At 38.9% G+C, this 17,562-nt stretch overlaps 1 protein-coding gene across 1 annotated transcript; it reads right to left on the bottom strand.

The window, feature by feature from the left end:
• Positions 1–15,336: 15,336 nt before the first annotated feature.
• Positions 15,337–16,746, bottom strand: LOC123884903 (DNA repair protein XRCC3 homolog). Its single transcript, XM_045934131.1, has one exon. It carries the CDS (start codon positions 16,393–16,395, stop codon positions 15,523–15,525), a length of 873 nt encoding a protein of 290 aa, XP_045790087.1. The 5' UTR covers positions 16,396–16,746; the 3' UTR covers positions 15,337–15,522.
• Between the last annotated feature and the right edge of the window lie 816 nt (positions 16,747–17,562).

Here is a 17,562-nt window from a genome sequence, read left to right as displayed (position 1 = left end):
CATGATGTAAAACTGCATGTGATGAAGATTTTGTTGAAAATATAAGATTATTTTCTTTTGAGTAAGTGAAAATGAATTTTTTCACTAGAGTGAGAAAGGAGTAGGATGTAAGTAGATCCTAATGTGTGTTGTTATATGTTTGTTTATAACATGTAGTAGATTGATTACTAGTACTTAGTGTGGTTCTTTAATTGAACTATGTGAATATATTCTCATGATGAGAACTTGTTTGAGAACATGCTATGTTTTATACATGTTTGAGTAGATGTTGTAAGTATGCGAACAAACGAAATGTAATGCATGTACTTGACTCGATGTCTTGTGTACATGGATGTTTCATTGTCTTACATATAGTTTAGTTATAAATATATGTATAGACATGTGGTAGTAATTATGTATGCTAGTTGTTACGTAGGTCGTTACATTAGCATAGAGGGGAATAGTGTGTTTATGTATTTTGTAGTGGGTGTATGTCAAGAGGACTGCACCGGAGTTTTGAGTAGATGCTTAGATATCTTACCTTATGTTTACCCTTTGCATACGACATGCATGTGAATGCTGTCGGTATTAGATTTCTCTTGGGAGGAATAGATTTGGAATCGATAGGACGGTTAGGTGCTTACACCGAATGTTCTAGTGGAAGTGTGAAGGTGGGTTTGAGATAAGTGGGGGAGAAGATTTTGTCTCTCCAAGATGTTTCGAACGCGAGAAGTAAGGACGAATAGAGATGTTCTTGAAGTGGATTGTTTAAGATTGAGTAGCATTGTTCGAAGTGGAGTTCTTATTTGGAGAATATTTTGGAGGAAGTATCAGATGATCATTTCGGAGTGAGTCGGAATGAATTTGTTTAGCCGTAGGGAGAATGTGGCCATTGGGGAACGATGGAGCAGATTGAATGTTAAGTGAAAACCGTTGCTGGGAAACGGAGAAGACGTGTGCGTCGAGGGTAAGAAAACCTAGTGATGATCATACGACGAGTATGCGAATGGTGGATACCTTGAGGGTTAAGTTAAGTGGGAGATTGATGTCAAGGATGGAAGGTGTGGTTAAGGAACTGAAAACCCGATTACAATAAGTGGGACTGGTGGTGTTTCTAACGGAACTCGTAGCAAGAATGTTCCATTGTTTGGTTGTCTTTCACTTGATGGTTCATCCTCAAAGAGGAGGAAGAGTGATATAGATGGAAGCTTTGTTGATGAAAAGTTTTCAGAGGAATCTGATGAGAGTTGTGTTGGAATCAACAAGACAGAGATCATGGTTGTTTGGAAATCAACTTTTGATAGTAGCTGAGATTTAAATACAGAATTACTAGGTGATCAAGAAGAGCCTAGGAAGGATTTATAAAGGTTGAGTATGTTTGAACCGAGTAGTCATTTCTTGGAAGGATTTGAGGAACTTAGAAATAGAGGTGGAGCCTTGTAAACCGTTAGTGTTAGTTAACCACGGAATGAGAATGAAGTTATGAAGATATCATAATAAGATTAGCAAACTTTTTAAGTTATCAAGTGGCATATGATTGTACAAGTAGTAGAGTTATTCCAAGATGGAAGTGGGATAACAAATCGAAGGATTTCATAAGAAGTTTATAGAGGAAGGAAATGAATCCATTTGGACGATAATCAGACAATTAGTGTCTAAGATTGGATGAAACCTTAGAGGTTGATGAGAAGCTGAGTGCGAAGTGTTACCTTTGGATGTTTGGGGATAAGAAAGTTAGCCTTTGGAAACGTGTCGAGCACGAGTATTAGAGAGACGTAAGAAAGTGACTTATGTCAAGTAAGAATTTGCGGAAAGGACTATCTCACACATAAGTGATTGTTGTGTTTGGAAAATGTGCGTTGAGAATTTAGAAGTGATGCTTGAAGTAAGTATCAGAGATGTTTTGTAGCAATTGGAAACTAAGTGATGTTGGGAACATCGTATATGTTGGAGTAGTATAGTAATACTATGTGGTAAGGAAATGAAATATTTTGGATAAAAGTACCTCGACGGAAAAGTGACATTGGAAATGTCGTGTTAAGGAACCTGGAAATTTGGATAAGAGATTGTTTGGAAAATAAAACAGTTATGATGGGGTTGACGCAACGATTTGGGAGTTGCGAAGGAAAGGAATTTGACGGTTGGAGATAATATATTTTTGGAATGTGTTAAGAACTTTGAGAAGTTAGACAGCAGATGAGTGTAGAGGTTGTGCTACCGAATGAATGGTTGGAGTGAGATTCGACGCAGTCAAGAACTTATGGAGTTTGAAAAGTTGTGAAGTATGCAACGGAAGGGTCTTTCGGAGTATTTTGGGTTAAGTAGTTTTGTTTTGGAGTGGTGCTGCGAGTACCGTAAGATGTTAAGAGAAAGTTTTAAGTAGTTTGATGAGAATGGTTTATGCCATCATCACGATTGTTGACTATCTATCGACAAATCAAGGGATTAGCTGTCCTTGATCTATTGTTGATGAGTAGACGAGATGGTGTCGATTGGGATTGACTGATTTTGTCAAACTTGGTTTGGTTTGGAGTTTGTATGTTTTGTTGGTACGAATCCGGAAGAAGTGTGAATTTGAATCGGGGTTTGTGTAAGAGACCGTATCGGTTAAGGTGTTATGACTAAGAAAACCCGTTGGTTAGAATGCAAGTTGGGAATTAGAAGGTCGGATGAGGGAGTTTATCCGGAGTTGTGTTTTAGTCGGGTAATTTTCGAGGGCGAAAATCTTTTAAGGGGGGTAGAGTTGTAACGACCCAAAATTTAGTATTCGTTATTTAATTATTTTATTACGCGAGGGCGTGATTTATAATTAAATTATTAAGCGGCGAATAATCATTTAGCGAGAACGTAAGTTAATGAGCGAGAAGTTATGTTGTTGGGCCTTGGGGCGTGTAAGTGGTTATTGGGCTTAGCCAATTGGGCTTTGATCCATGAGAATAGAGAGAGCTATAAGTAGCAAGTCAAACCAATGAATAGTCTCATAAGTTGCAATTCTTGAGAAAGAGCAAGAGGAGGAGCTCATGAGAGAAAGAGAGGAGCTCGTGGGAGAGAAAGAGAAGAGCAAGCTTGTGGATTCGTCGAGCTAAGGTACGAGAGTTAGATTACATATTCGTGAGTGATTCGAAAGAGGGGAGGATGTCGATTCCTCCATTCCCAAACTCTTTCCACTCTATTTTCTTGTGGGTTTTGTGGGTGATTTTCTTAATGGAAAATGGATTCTTTTGATCCTAACATGTGTAGTGAACTCATGGTAGATGAGGTAAACAACTTTGGGGAGTTGAAAATGGGAATATGTAGATGTTTGATCAATGATTTGCATGTTTTGTTAAACTTGCTTATTTTGCAAGAAATTGGCATGATTTTGATTGTTTGAGGTATTTGGATGTTTGGAAGGGATGATTAATGTTCCTTGATACCATATATGCTTGAATTAGCTGTTTATAAGAATTTATAACATGTTTAGATGAATTTTTGGTTGGATTTCATGTTAAACCGCCTTATTGAAACTCAAGAACAGATATTTTTCTGGTATAGTTCGCTAAGCGACCAGGAGTTCGCTGTAGCGAACAGGTTCGCTGAAGCTCGCCGAAGCTCGCTATTAGCAGGTGATCCCCGGGTGAGGTTCGCTTAGGCTCGCTAAGCCTTCGCTCAGCGAATAGTTCGTAGAAGCTCGCCAATGCTCGCCATGAGCAGGTGATTCTCTGGTGTGGTTCGCCATGTCTCGCTAAGGCTTCGCTTAGCGAAGGCCTCTGTGACAGCAATCTTTGTTGATGTTCGTAAGTGTAATTAGACACTTGTAACATGGTTTAAGGGTATCCTTACATGATTATTGATACATGTTGATACTGTTAATGCTTATTGTTAATCGTTATATGATTGATAAACGTGTATGCAATAAGTTGTAGCTTAAAGTGAGCAATGTGATGTTTTAGCATTAATTTGCAATGTTAAGGAAATGATGTGTGTTTCATAACATAAGTGTAAATGAAACTTTATGTGTATAAAAATGGTTATGCAGATAATTATCATGTGAATAATTATGATTGGAATGATAGGATATTGTGTTATCCTAATGTGTTAGATGTTGGAATTGTGTTCCCGCATTCATAATGAGTAGCTTCGAGCTAGAAATATCATATTGATGATATGTGCAAACATACATGCATTCATGTATATATATGTTGAAATTGGAAACTTGGGTTCCAATAGATTTAAATGGATTTTTGAGTCCATAAGGAAGCCGAGGATCGGATTAGATGAATCCATAAGATCTAGAGCTGCTATCCAGCAGGATATAAAACTGTTTAACTTATCCATGAGGGATATGAAGGTTCGGTAAGTTCCGACGCATCCAACAAGATGTAAAACTGGGTTCATCTTAAATGGGGTGAATAGCAGCATCCAACAAGATGTAAAACTGGGTTCATCTTAAATGGGGTGAATAGCAGCATCCAACAAGATGTAAAACTGGGTTCATCTTAAATGGGGTGAATAGCAGCATCCAACATGATGTAAAACTGGTTTGGTCCACCATTGGTGAGACGCTTATCCTGCATGATGTAAAACTGCTGATGTAGAGTCCGTACATGACTATAATCTGAACAGTCCGTCATGACTGAAATCTGAACAATGTAAAATTGGTACCACATGCATTAGTCGTGTCTAGGGATGACATGACATTGGATAATTGGCATTAGATGCATTAGGGTGAATGCACGTGTATCTGATAATTGTTATGTGACATTATCTGATTGGATTGTAATGTGTTTTCCGTATGTGTTAAGCTTTGGTATTTACTAATTGTTTAATACTGTGATTATTGCCATGACTTGGTATGTGAGTAGAGTCCGTCATGACTATAAAATGAACAAGTGTAGAGTCCGTCATGACTATAAAATGAACAAGTGTAGAGTCCGTCATGACTATAAAATGTACACTTTGGTAGTGTCCGAGAAGACGTGAAACTATATGATTGGTGTGTTTGTAAATGAATGATTAATTGGTAGTCGTATTTGACGATGTATGTGCGTGAGTTAGAAATGTATGATAGCGTGTGGAGTGTGTAGTATACTACTCACACTTATATTTATGTTTATGTTTTCTAACTCTCTGCTTTGTGTTAATTGCTGGACCTTTGGGGGTCCAGGTTGACAGGTTATGTGTTAGCCTCGTCCGAGTGCAATGGTGAAGCTCTGCTCTGATTGAGACACGGGAAAAAGGGGTTTTTATATGTATATGCATGTAGTCCTCTTAGTATACTCTGTTGGTCTTAAGCTTTCATTTGAAAAGTATCCGTTTTGTATAACTAATAACGCATCGTTCGATGCGAGGTATTGTTTTTAGTTCATTCGAATATTTTACTAGATAAATGTATTAGTATTATCTTTGAATGAAGTTTGTGATATTCAAACCAGCGCTTTATAAATCAGATTTTCAATTTTTCCGCTGCGTATTTTCGAAAAAGATTTTATAAAGGCAGAGTTAATTAAATAACGGGTTTGGGTGTTACAAAAATTGTCTGTACGTTGAAGGCTACCCTGTTATTTCTGAAGCTGATGCTGAGCATGTAATTCAGGACTACTTAGAAGTGCTCAGAAAAGAAGGATTTGTTGTTGATAGGAGTATGGTTCCAAAGGCTCCTGCAAACCAGTATAACCCTTCTAGGAAGCAAAAGAGAAAGGCTGAAGCTCAAGATGAACTACCTAAGCCAGATCTTTTGGCTCAAAAGAAAGTTAAAGTTGAACAATCTATGGCTGAGCAAAGGACTAAGAGAAAACATGAAGAATCTGCTGCCAAGGCTACTGAAGAAGCTTCAAAAGAGCCTGCTGTTGTTGAGGTAGACAGTTCATCTGAAGAATCTGAGTCAGAAGATGAGACTGAATCTGATGAAGAGACTCTGGCTGCACGTTTGAGAAAAAGACCTGCTCCTACTCCTAAAGGTAAAGGTAAATCTACTAAGTTCATCTTTAATGAAAATGAGATTGGATTAGGTTACACCAAACCTCTCAGAACTGTTTTACCAACCTCTGATATTCCAACCTCTGACAACCCTTTGTCTGAACTAGAGAAACATCTTAGTCCAGACCCTCTCAATAATCAAACTTTCACCCAAAAACCTTCATCACCATCTGAACCTAAATCACTTATTCCTAACCCTGAACAAGCTTCAACCACAAAACAACCATCTCCAATTAAACCTGCTGAACCATCATCACAACTTAAATCTCCTGAACAACCTAACCCTGAACCAACCCCTGAACATAAATCTCCTGAACCATCTCCTGAACATATTTACCCTGAATCAACTTCTGACATCTCATCATCTGAACCAACCCCTGAACCCCATCCTAACCCAAGTGCTGAACATGCTTCTCCTGAGCGTATTCACACTTGTGCTCCCAATCCTTCAGAGGCAGAAGTTGTGATTATTGACAACCCTGCTACTGAAACACCTAATCTCTCTACCATTCCCAATCCTTCACCCTCAACATCTAACCCTTTTAGTAATCTATCCACTCAGTTTCATGATGACTTGGTTAGATTATCTATGTTAAAGGACAGGTTTCTAGTTTGTCCTTCTGATGTGGATTTGGAAGTTTCAAGCATTAAGGCAAGGATTTGCAATGCTTTGGATGGTGCTGCTGAGGAAATTAAGGCTGTGATTGGAAGAAGAGACTTGGATGTGATAAGCTTCATGAGGGAAAGTCTGGCTAGGGCTGAATTGAAAAGGTTAACCATGTTTAATCATGCTGGATCTGAACGTGCTAAGCTGGAAGCACTTGCTGCTGCTGAACAACGTCTGAACGCTTTCAAAGTCATCTGGATAGACTCCAAGCTGTTTCAGAGTCTTGAAGCTCAGAGGTCTGAGTCTGAAAGGTTAGAAGAAGCTGCTGCAAGAGTTGCCCAGTTGGCAAATGAGTTGCAACCCGAGGACTTTTCAGAGGATGATGTGCTGGCTTCTCAGAGTCACGAGGATGTGCTGATGATTGATTACCCAGAGGAAGGTGAACCCTCTGATAAAGGCAAGGCACCTTTGGTTGAAGAACAAGCGCCTTTGGTTCAAGATCAAGCTCCTGTTGTGGCTGATCAGTTGCAGATCTTTCAAGAAGCTCTGAGGGAGCAGCAAGAAGGTTTGGAAAGGCAAAGGACAGCTCACCTCAACTTGGAATCCAAAGTGGATGGTCTGGTTTCCAACGTGGGATCTTTGAACGACAAATTTGACCAACTTTTAGCCTTTCTTAAGAAACCCTAGGATTCTATGCACCTGTTTTAAGCTTTCTTTTTATTTTCTTGTTTATCTTCTGAACACTTTTTCTGGTTTATCTATTTCAAGTTGTTTTGTTTATGTTTTGCTTGCTTACTTCTTTCATGTTCACTTGATATTTATATTTTCTTGATAAATAAGAACATAAGAACACAAGATGCTTTTTAAAACGAAATTTTTTTTTATTAATGATCTAACAATGTTGAGTACATTGGTAAAAAGAAAAAGAAAAAGACAACCTCATCCTAATCAGATGGATAAAACTCAGAAGAAATCTCTGATTTCTCCTCAGCATCATCTGATGAAATTTCTATGGGATCCGGGTTTTGCTCTTGTTCTTCTTCTTCTTGTTCCTCTTCTGGAACATAGCTAGCCAAAAACTCAACATAGTCAGCATCATCTTCATTCTCTTCAGCTTCAGAATCTGATGAGATGATTATTATCTCCGCATCTTGTGGTTTCTTGTTGTCTTCTTTATTTTTCTCCTCGTCTTCGCGTTTATCTTCGTCCTTCTTTCTCTTAAACTCTGCGATGCGTAAACTAAATCTTTTCATTATTCCTAATCTTTCTTGTTTCACTTGTTTACTCTTGTTTTTACGTGAAGAAGGCATGTTAACTCGTTCACCTTTTTATAAACCTTTGAGCGCGTTGGTTTTTGTTTTTGAAATTAATTCACCTTTGTAACAACCACTCTTCTTTCTTTGACTGTCTTGGTTATATAAATTTTTTTACTTTTTGATAATGACAAAAGGGGGAGTAGTTACGCATTAATTGATAAGTGATAAGTTCAAAACTGAAACCACTTTTATCTCGCTTTTATCCGTTATGTTAAAAGTTGTTACTTTTAAGTTGTTTTACGTATTTCAATGTGGAGACTAAGTTAGTTGAAACTGAAATAAATTTCATTAGTAAGGATAAGTTAAGAGTGCAATTTTAACTTAGCCTTATGAGACTTAGGGGGAGAGCTTGCAAACCTCTCACTCTGAAGAAAGATATGAAATTGATTTTATTTCAAACCATCTTAATCTTATACTAAATTAAAATATCATGGATAAAACATAAAGTTCAGACTTTATGGAGTATCAATCTTAGGGGGAGCTTGCAAACCTCATAAACCTAAGAGAAACATGATAAGTTAATTTAACAACAATTGTCAATTAATACTGATGTTTGTCATCATCAAAAAGGGGGAGATTGTTGGAACAAAATTGATTTAAAAATGTTTGCCCCTAAATCTATAAAGGTTTTGATGATAACAAAGTATTAATTAACAATTGGAAGGACTAAAAATTTATTTTAAGTGCGCAGATATAAGCATCATATGAAGTTCAGAGGATGTGAATTCAGAAGTTCACAAGCGCTCAGAAGATGTTGGACTTCAGAAGTTACAACCTTCAGAGGATGAAGTCTTCAGAACTTCTTGAGTGACTAAAGCGTCATCAACCTCTGAAGATCTTTTTGATATCTGTGAAGATTCCCTTTGCAAGTCAACTCTTCTACCAATGAAGAAAAGGACCTTTCAAGCCTGATCAGTTCAGCTACCCTCTGTTTGTCTGTTCTAACTTGAGAACGTGGGTCTTCAGTTTTGTTAGCTGAATAAGGAAAGTCTTCTCTGCTGTAGTCAAAGTACCTGAAACTCTTTCTTAATTTTGGATACAACCAAACTGCATCAAGACAGACTGCTTGAAGACAAAAGATTATCAACTCCAACGGTTCTTTTTGCAACGACTCTTTTCTAGTGGTATATATACTAGAAGATTCAGCTACAACATACAATTATTAAGGATTGAACGTACGCTGAACAAACTCTGAACTTTGTGATATACAAGCTCTGAACCGCTGTTAAGTGTTTTTGCACTTTAGTCTAATACTCTGTACTCTTTGTATTGGCTCTCATTAGGTTCTGTTAAGAGCATTTGTATATTGTTATATACTTTTCTATTACTTGAGATAACTTAAGCTTGTGTGCTTAAGTGTGAAGTCTTAAGCTTGTGTGCTTGAGCATTGTTGAGAAGTCTCTTGCTTGTGTGCTTGAGCAGGTGTAATCTTGTGTGATTATAGTGAAATCCCTTGGAAGTGCAAGGGGACTGGACTACTCTCGTTTTGTGAGAGGAACCAGTATAAATTGCTTGTGTGATCTCTCTCTCTATCTTGCTTTTGTTTGTGTTATTTATCCGCTGCTAACGTAGTTGAGTTAAGAACTTGAAAAAGTTTTAACTTGGCTAAAACACAATTCAACCCCCCCCCTTCTTGTGTTTTCACACCTTCAGTCTGCTATGGCCGTCCTGCCGATGATGCACTGGTAGAGGCAGGGGCAGTCTACGACCAAAAATTTGACCCTGATCGACTTGGCAGTTTCCTCGGAGCCAAAAGTGACGATGAGGTCGACATAGCCCCAAGGCTTAGTAGTTGCCCCGTTGAATCCTGTGAGATATGAGCCTAAGTACGGGGTGAGGTGTGTCTCGTCCAGCTGTAAGGTCCTGAACAGACTGGCGTACATAATGTCGCAGGAGCTCCCCGGATCGATGAGGACCCGACGAACGTCCATGTTGGCCATGTCTGCCCAGACGAGGAGGGGAATTTGGAAATTGGCTGACCCACCAGGCAGCTCCTCGAGATAGAAGGCTAAAGGCATTGATCGCCCCTTCGCCTTGTCCAGCGTTGCGTTCATATTCGAGGACGTGTTGATGAGCTCCTCGAATTTTCTTTTTATTGATCCGACGGTGTGCTTGTCCATACGACCACCGGACATGACGAATGAGTCTGTAAAATAGTCCCACGTGCTAAGCGTAGGACCAGTATAGGTGTCCCTGAAACAGCTGGGGATAGCAAAATCTTCTGGCCGGGATACGCTCATAGCTATCTGCTTGGCGTTGTTCTGCCCGGCTGGTTGTGGAAGTACCTCCTCGACCGCGCGAGTCTCCGCGGCCTCTGGTCGAGGATCATTGTTTCTTTTGACTAACTCTCTCAGTTGTCCGCTCCTTATCATTATTTCAATAGCATCCTTCAGCTTGATGCAATCGTCGGTTCTGTGACCATAACTCTTGTGGTATCTGCAATACCTATTCTTGTCTTGGCCAGGCTTCAGAGGGGTTGGCTTTGGTTGCTTCACACCTGCTCTGTTGAACTCGGAGATGTGAACTTCAGCGAATATTTCTCCCCGAGATTTGACGAGGGGGGTGTAGGTGCTGAATGCGCTTGGAGGGCCACGGGGCTCTCGTCTTTCGCCCCTCCTTCTGTCTCTGCCCCTCTCGCCACCCCTATCGCCGCCTCTGTCGTTTCCCCTGTCACCGCCCCTATCATCGCTCCTATGGGAGGACTCGCGGGCAGGGTGGCTGCTTCCAGGTCGGGCAAGGCGGGCGACATCTGCTGCCGGGACTTCCTCGTATTCAATGTACTTTTGAGCTTTTATGAGAAGGTCGTCCCAGGTGGGTGGTTTTTCTATGCCAACAGCTTTGGCAAAATCGCCGCCCGGGCGAAGGCCCCTCTGCAGCAAATACTTCTTCATATCGTCGGTCGTCTCGACTTGCACAGCCTCTTTATTGAACCTCTAGACGAAATTGCGGAGAGTTTCTTCCTCGGTTTGGTATATGGCCTCTAAGGCGTGCACAGTTTTTGGGTGCTTGCGGGAAGCAGTGAAGTGTCTACAGAACTGTTCTGTAAGGTCCCTCCACGAGTGGATAGATTGAGGGGGCAGGCTTTGGTACCATGCCATCGCTCCCTTCCTCAGTGTGGTCGGGAATAGTCTGCACCTAATGGCACCGCTAATATTCCTGAAATCCAAGTTAGCGTTGACATTAGCAACGTGATCGTCGGGGTCGGTCAAACCGTCGTACGCGGGGAGCGTAAGAGGTCTCTCGAAGCCCTTTGGAATATGCTTCCTCAAGATGTCTTTGGAAAGGGGGCATCGGGGATCGCCCTCGTCACTCCCATTGGGAGAATGGTCCTCGGAAGACCGAGGAGAATAATCGCCGGGCATGGGCGTTGGACTGCGAGATTTGCGAGGGCGGTAGCTGCCCGACGCGCCCTGCTTGGACATCAGCGCCAACCCTTGAGGTGAATGGCGGCGCGGAGCTTCGTGTTTCCCTTTCTTGCCCGGGGAGAGTCTACCCTCGCGATGTGGAGGAGTACGATCCCTCTTCCGAGGAGTAACTTCGACCCTCTCTAGGTCGGGGCGTCGATGTTTGACGGCCGCCGGACGGGGAGGGGAAGGAGTAGCCTGGTGTCTCCGCGGGGGAGAGTTGGTCTTTCTGCGGCGCCGGCTCCTTTCCAGCGCGGCGATTCTTTCACTTTGCTCGTCTAGTCGACGACCTTGAGCCTGCATGGCCTCCGTTGTTTGTTTCAGGGCAGCGATCAAGGCTGTGATCTCAGAATTGGCCAAGGTGGCGGGCTGTCCAGCGTTGTTTGCCGGAGTTTCTTGTTTGAACTGCGGGCGTTTGCCCGTTCGGCGATCGGTCACGATCTCTACGTCTTCTTCATCGGACGAGAGTGAGGTTTCCCGTCCGTCACGGGAGTCAGTTTTTGGACCGTGCGCCGCGGTGGTGTTGTCACGCACCGGTGACAAAATGGTGTTATGCTGCGGCAGCGGAGAGGGTGAAACGTTGAGAACGTTCTCATCGCCGGTATTGGTGTTGAGTTGCTGTGATGAACTAGCCATCATGAAGTTTTTGAAGAACGAAATCGGTTTTGATCTTTAGAGTATTGATTGAAGACAAAAGAAGGGGAGGAACTCAGTCCCCGGCAACGGCGCCACTGATCTAACCTGATGATCAGAAGAGGTTGATGGCCGGTCCGTTGAGCAAGCTTCCACACCGAAGGGGGGGTTTGTACCTGCAGGTGCTCCGATGCCTAAGTCAGCAAGAGAAGAAGAGATACAAAAGAAGAGAGAGAAAGTAGAGTGAATAATGATTCAGAATACCTGGCTCTCCTGTCTAGGAGAGCTTATATAGTGCCCCCAGCGCTGGGCCAAAGGTTGGTCTATTGGGCCGAGATAACCGGCCCAATAGACTCAACTGCCAAGATAGTCCCTGTATCGTAGGGGGAGGCCGTTATCTGCCTCTATCTTGGTTGGAGCCGTTCCGCTATTCGCAGGTGAGGGATAGACTCCGTGACAGCTGTGGTTGGATAAAGGAGCACGTGCTAAACGTGCTGCTTAGCTGTTAAGCTATGGTGGAATGGGTCAACATGCATGGATAGATGAGCACGAGCTAACGTGTTGCTTATCCATTATGTCGAGCAGGACACGTCATTGGCTGACGTGTCAGGGAGGTCTCCCCTTATTGGGCTGTGCCCCAAATGTCGGGCAGAAGCGATTGGGCCAGCTCTTGGCCCAGCCCAGAACAACCAGCATAATGGTTTCCAGGATTTTTAAAACCATAAAAACACAATATTGATTTCAATAAACACATAAAACCATTTTATAATACAAATGATTTCACTTTTTAACTCTCTGAAACCATTTAATCAGCATAATGGTTTCCAGGATTTTTAAAACCATAAAAACACAATATTGATTTCAATAAACACATAAAACCATTTTATAATACAAATGGTTTCACTTTTTAACTCTCTGAAACCATTTAATCAGCATAATGGTTTCCAGGATTTTTAAAACCATAAAAACACAATATTGATTTCAATAAACACATAAAACCAATTTATAATACAAATGGTTTCACTTTTTAACTCTCTGAACCCATTTAACCAGCACAATGGTTTCCAGAATAATTGTAACGAAAATTCACTGTTCATCTTCTCTTAATTTAAAATGATTTTAACCGAAACCATAAGTATAACTTAATGATGTCACTATTGTTGTATCTGAAAACCAAAGTAGCTCTTTTAAGGTTTCAAATAAAACATTTATATTTAATTTAAAATAAATATTATAACTGAAACCATAAGTGTGACTTCATTAGTTTTGTATCTGAAACCAAAATAGCCCTCTTATGGTTTCTAATAAAATATCCATATTTAATTTAAAATAAATATTTTAACCGAAACCATAAGTATAACTTAATGGTGTCACTAGTGTTGTATCTGAAAACCAAAGTAGCTCTCTTATGGTTTCAAATAAAATATTTATATTTAATTTAAAATAAATATTATAACTAAAACCATATTTTATTCATATTTTATTCATAATGATTTTCAAAATAACATTGCATAAATAACCAATGATTTTGTAACAAAATTAGGGGAGAAAAAGAATAAAATCTGGGGGTGTAAAACTGGGTAAACAACAAAACCAACAAAAAAACAAAAAAGGAACTGGGCTTTCAGGCCTAGTAGGCTAAAAATAAAAACAAAACGTGTGCATCAGCAGAAAGGGGGTGGGGATAGCGAGCCTTTGGGGGGGCTGGGGGGCGCGCGCGAGAAACTTCTAGGGGGCGCGCGAGTAATTCTGGGCTTATGCACCATGCATAAACATCCCCTTATGCATAATAACCTTTGCCCACCAAAAAGACCTTTTTCAGTAACTAGAACTTTGACCCATGCAGTGCATGGGTCTAATTAGGTGTAATATGTAACAATAAAAAATAAAATACAAAAATTCTAAGAGCATTTTCAATAAGAGTAGTATAGGGAATTTCATGGACTAATTATTCTATATTTGTTTATGTGCTTATTTTATATTTTATATATTTTTTAAATAATTTTGGAACCTCATCGTTTTGTTTACTTATTAAAAAAAATTGCTGATAACTAAAGGTTAAAAAATTGATGATAATTAAAGGTTAAAAAAAATTAAAGACATAATCAAGAACATAAACTTAAGTAGACATCCATAAATAAATAAAAATTGTGATTAATTCCGTCGTTCAAATTTATTGAAAACAGGGTTAACATATTAGGATTCCTAAATTTTTTCATAATTGAAGCACATATTTTAGCGGTTGAAATGTTTTATTGTAAGTAAGAGATGCAGGTTCTATGACAATCTGTATTTTTTTAATATAAAGCTGCAATAAAAAGAAAGAGAAAATGAGAGGGGAAAAAATTTGGTTTAGGATTAGCTTATGTTGGCAAGCTTATAATATAAGAGATTATCGGTTTTTAATTGTTTAAATTGTGCAATGAAAATTAATGGTGCTTAATTGTCGTATGAAATCTTTCCTATGAAAGTTGATGGAGCTTAACACTTTGTGGACATAATTTAAATCACAATTGGTCTGCTAGTGCATGTTGTATCAATTAATCATCAGTTAATATTAAATCTACAATGTTAAAATCAAAATAATGAATGTGATTAGTGAAATGACTATAGTTGTGTTTGGTTGTATTGCAAAAAAAAATGATTTAGCAGAATTGAGTTTGATAATAACTTTCTAAATTACACGTGATAATAACTTTCCAAATCTCACATGATAATTATTCTCTAAATTTATGATCCGGTAGAAAAAAAATATTGATCAGGAAAGACATAAAAATATTTCGTGATGAATAATATAGTCAACAATAATTTTGATATGATATACTTTTAAAATTGATGGTGCTTATCAATTATTGCACATAATTTTAATCACAATTGATATACTTGTCATAATGGTTGGAAATATTGTCTTGCACTAAAGGGTTGCGGGTTCGAATCATAGTTAAGACAAAATTGTATTATTTTTTAATAAAAATTGCAAGATAAAATGGAGGGAAAACAGGGAAAACAAATTAGGGTTTAGAGTTTGCTTGTGTATACAAGCTTATAATTAGGGCTGGGCACAACCGACCCAATCCGATTGAAACCGTTCGGCCCAAACCGAAACAGAGCATTCAGGTTGGTTTCTGTGGAACCGCGGATTGGAATTGTGTAAGCCGTGGATATTAAGGCATTGAATGGGTGGTTTACGATTGGAAGGTTTCGGCCCATCGCAAACCGAAATCGAACCGTTATTAATTTATTATTATTATTATTAATTATTATCAAGCATATAGCTACTAACAGCATAATCATTTTAAAAAATAAGTAATTAAAAATTTAGACCAAAGATTTAGACAAGATATTTGGATAAAAAAATAGAAAATAATGGGCTAAGAATATGGCTAAGTTTAAAGGCCCTGAAATTGGGGAAAAAACGTTTGGACAAAGAATGACACAAGTAACCTGTAATTATATTGGGCCAATTTTAATTAAAAATTTGAGAAAAACAAAATTTTTAAAAAATGGTTTAAACCGTTGAACCGAACCGAAACCGAGTCAATCCGAGAAACCATAAACCGACCAAACCGAGTATTTAATTGGTTCGATATGGTTATGCATATGTCACCCATCGGTTCGACTGGTTCTAAGGTTTGAGCCCGAAACCGAACCGATGCCCAGCCCTACTTATAATATAAAAGATAACAAACTGAGAAGAGGACAGTGGCAAATGAGGAGCAAAAAGAAGGCTACTAAATCTTGTAATTTTAATTCCAGTTTGATCCTTGGATAAGAAGATTCTAGAATTAACACAATTAGCCCAGGAAATACCCAATGCAGGACAAACCCTTCTACCAGAAGAACACAATTCACTAAAATTCCCAATTCTAACACTTTCATTCCCTTCAATAAAATCAACAACCTGATTCGTAACAACCACAACCAAACCAAATCTCTCCGCCAACGATTTCAATCCACCAGAAATCTTGAAAAACAAGGAAGATCTACGCTTAAGATCAAAACAACAATTCCCAAATTCAGATCTAAATAAAGCAGCAATAGAATCAACAACTATTACTCTAATAGGTAACAATCGTGATTTCCAGTAACGTAAACAAAGCTCAATATCAGGCAATAATTCAACGAAATTCTCAGCGGAAGAAATTCCGCGGAGAATGATACGAGAGAGAGGATCAGAGCTACTGAGGAGGAGGTGATTTGGATGAGATGAAAGGAGAGAGAGGGAGAGTTGTTTTAAACGGCGGATAGGGAAAGGATATTCGGTGTATATGTAAAGAGATGAGCCGTTGAGACCGCCGTGAGAGGGTGGTAGTTGAGCGGACAGGACCAGTTGGAGACAGATTTGAGTTTTTCCGCTTCCGCTTTCGCCGACGACTTCGGTTATTGATTTTGTTGGTATTCCGCCGTTCAGGATGCGATCTAGTATGGGACAACCCACGGTGCATTTCTCACTTTTTTCATCCACCTTCTGCAGTAGATTCTGCGCCTCTCTCTTCATTTCGCTCTTTGCTTACTCATTCTAAAAATCATCCATATAAATAACCCTACTAATCTGTCCATAAAACCTAGAAATGTCAAAATTGCTAATTTCAGATGTAGGATCCCGATCACTTCACTTTGTGTGTGTGAATTTTAAATGGTTTTGCATTTCGTCTATCAACCAAAACCCTACTAATCAACATGGGACAATTTTTATGTTATATGTTATAAACTATTCCTAGAGAATAACAAGAATAGAGAAGAAGAGATGAAGGAGAGAAAGAGAAGAGAGAATAGACTCTTGTATTGTTCTATTCAAGGTGTATATCACATTGTATCATATGCTCTATTTATAGGACAATATATGGGCCATGAATATGGGCCAAGACTAATGGACATCTACTAATATATTCATAACACTCCCCCTTTAGATGTCCATTGAGAATATGCCTCATTAAAACCTTACTAAAAAAAACCTATTGGGAAAAAATCCTAGTAAAGGAAAAAAAGTACATAGTCTTTTGTGTGTGAACTGCCTCATTAAAAACCTTACCAGGAAAACCAGTGGGATAAAACCATGGTGAAGGGAAAAAGAGTGCATAACATATTTATATCTCCCCCTCATAAATACAAATATATCTAAGAAGAAAAATGTCAAATAATCTTCAATATTAGTTGCTCCAAAGCTTTGACGATTGGTGATGACGTGTTGACAATCTTATATCTTCGTTATTATATTCTTCAAATTAGTAGTGTTTGTGATATGATCTTCATGTTGAATTGTAGCAAAAACCCTTTACTAGAAAAATCACAACCCCTTGTATCTGGTGAATAGCGTACTTCAAAACAAATCACATTCTTGATCTATTTCATATAGTGCTAAACTTTCCGCATCATTTTATTTCATGAGATTGTTATTATAGTTCTTCATCATTTACTCGAACTCTAAAATGACATTTGTTTACATCGGTGATCTTACAAAACTTAACTGATTTTATCTTTCATATAGAATCATTTTAGAACCTTCTGTATATAAACTTCATGATTCACAAAATATTCTTCAAATACTTATTTTGTAAGAAATGACAATATCTCAAGCTCTTCAGGAGTCTGTTGATCATATTTTTATCATCGACATAAATCTTAAATATATCAAATTCATTGCCAAATATTTTCTTAAAATGAA

The sequence above is a fragment of the Trifolium pratense genome, linkage group LG5, assembly GCF_020283565.1.
Source record: "Trifolium pratense cultivar HEN17-A07 linkage group LG5, ARS_RC_1.1, whole genome shotgun sequence".
Lineage (NCBI taxonomy): Eukaryota > Viridiplantae > Streptophyta > Magnoliopsida > Fabales > Fabaceae > Trifolium > Trifolium pratense.
The sequence above is the reverse complement of the archived record's forward strand: the minus strand, read 5'-3'. Positions and strand labels throughout refer to the sequence as shown.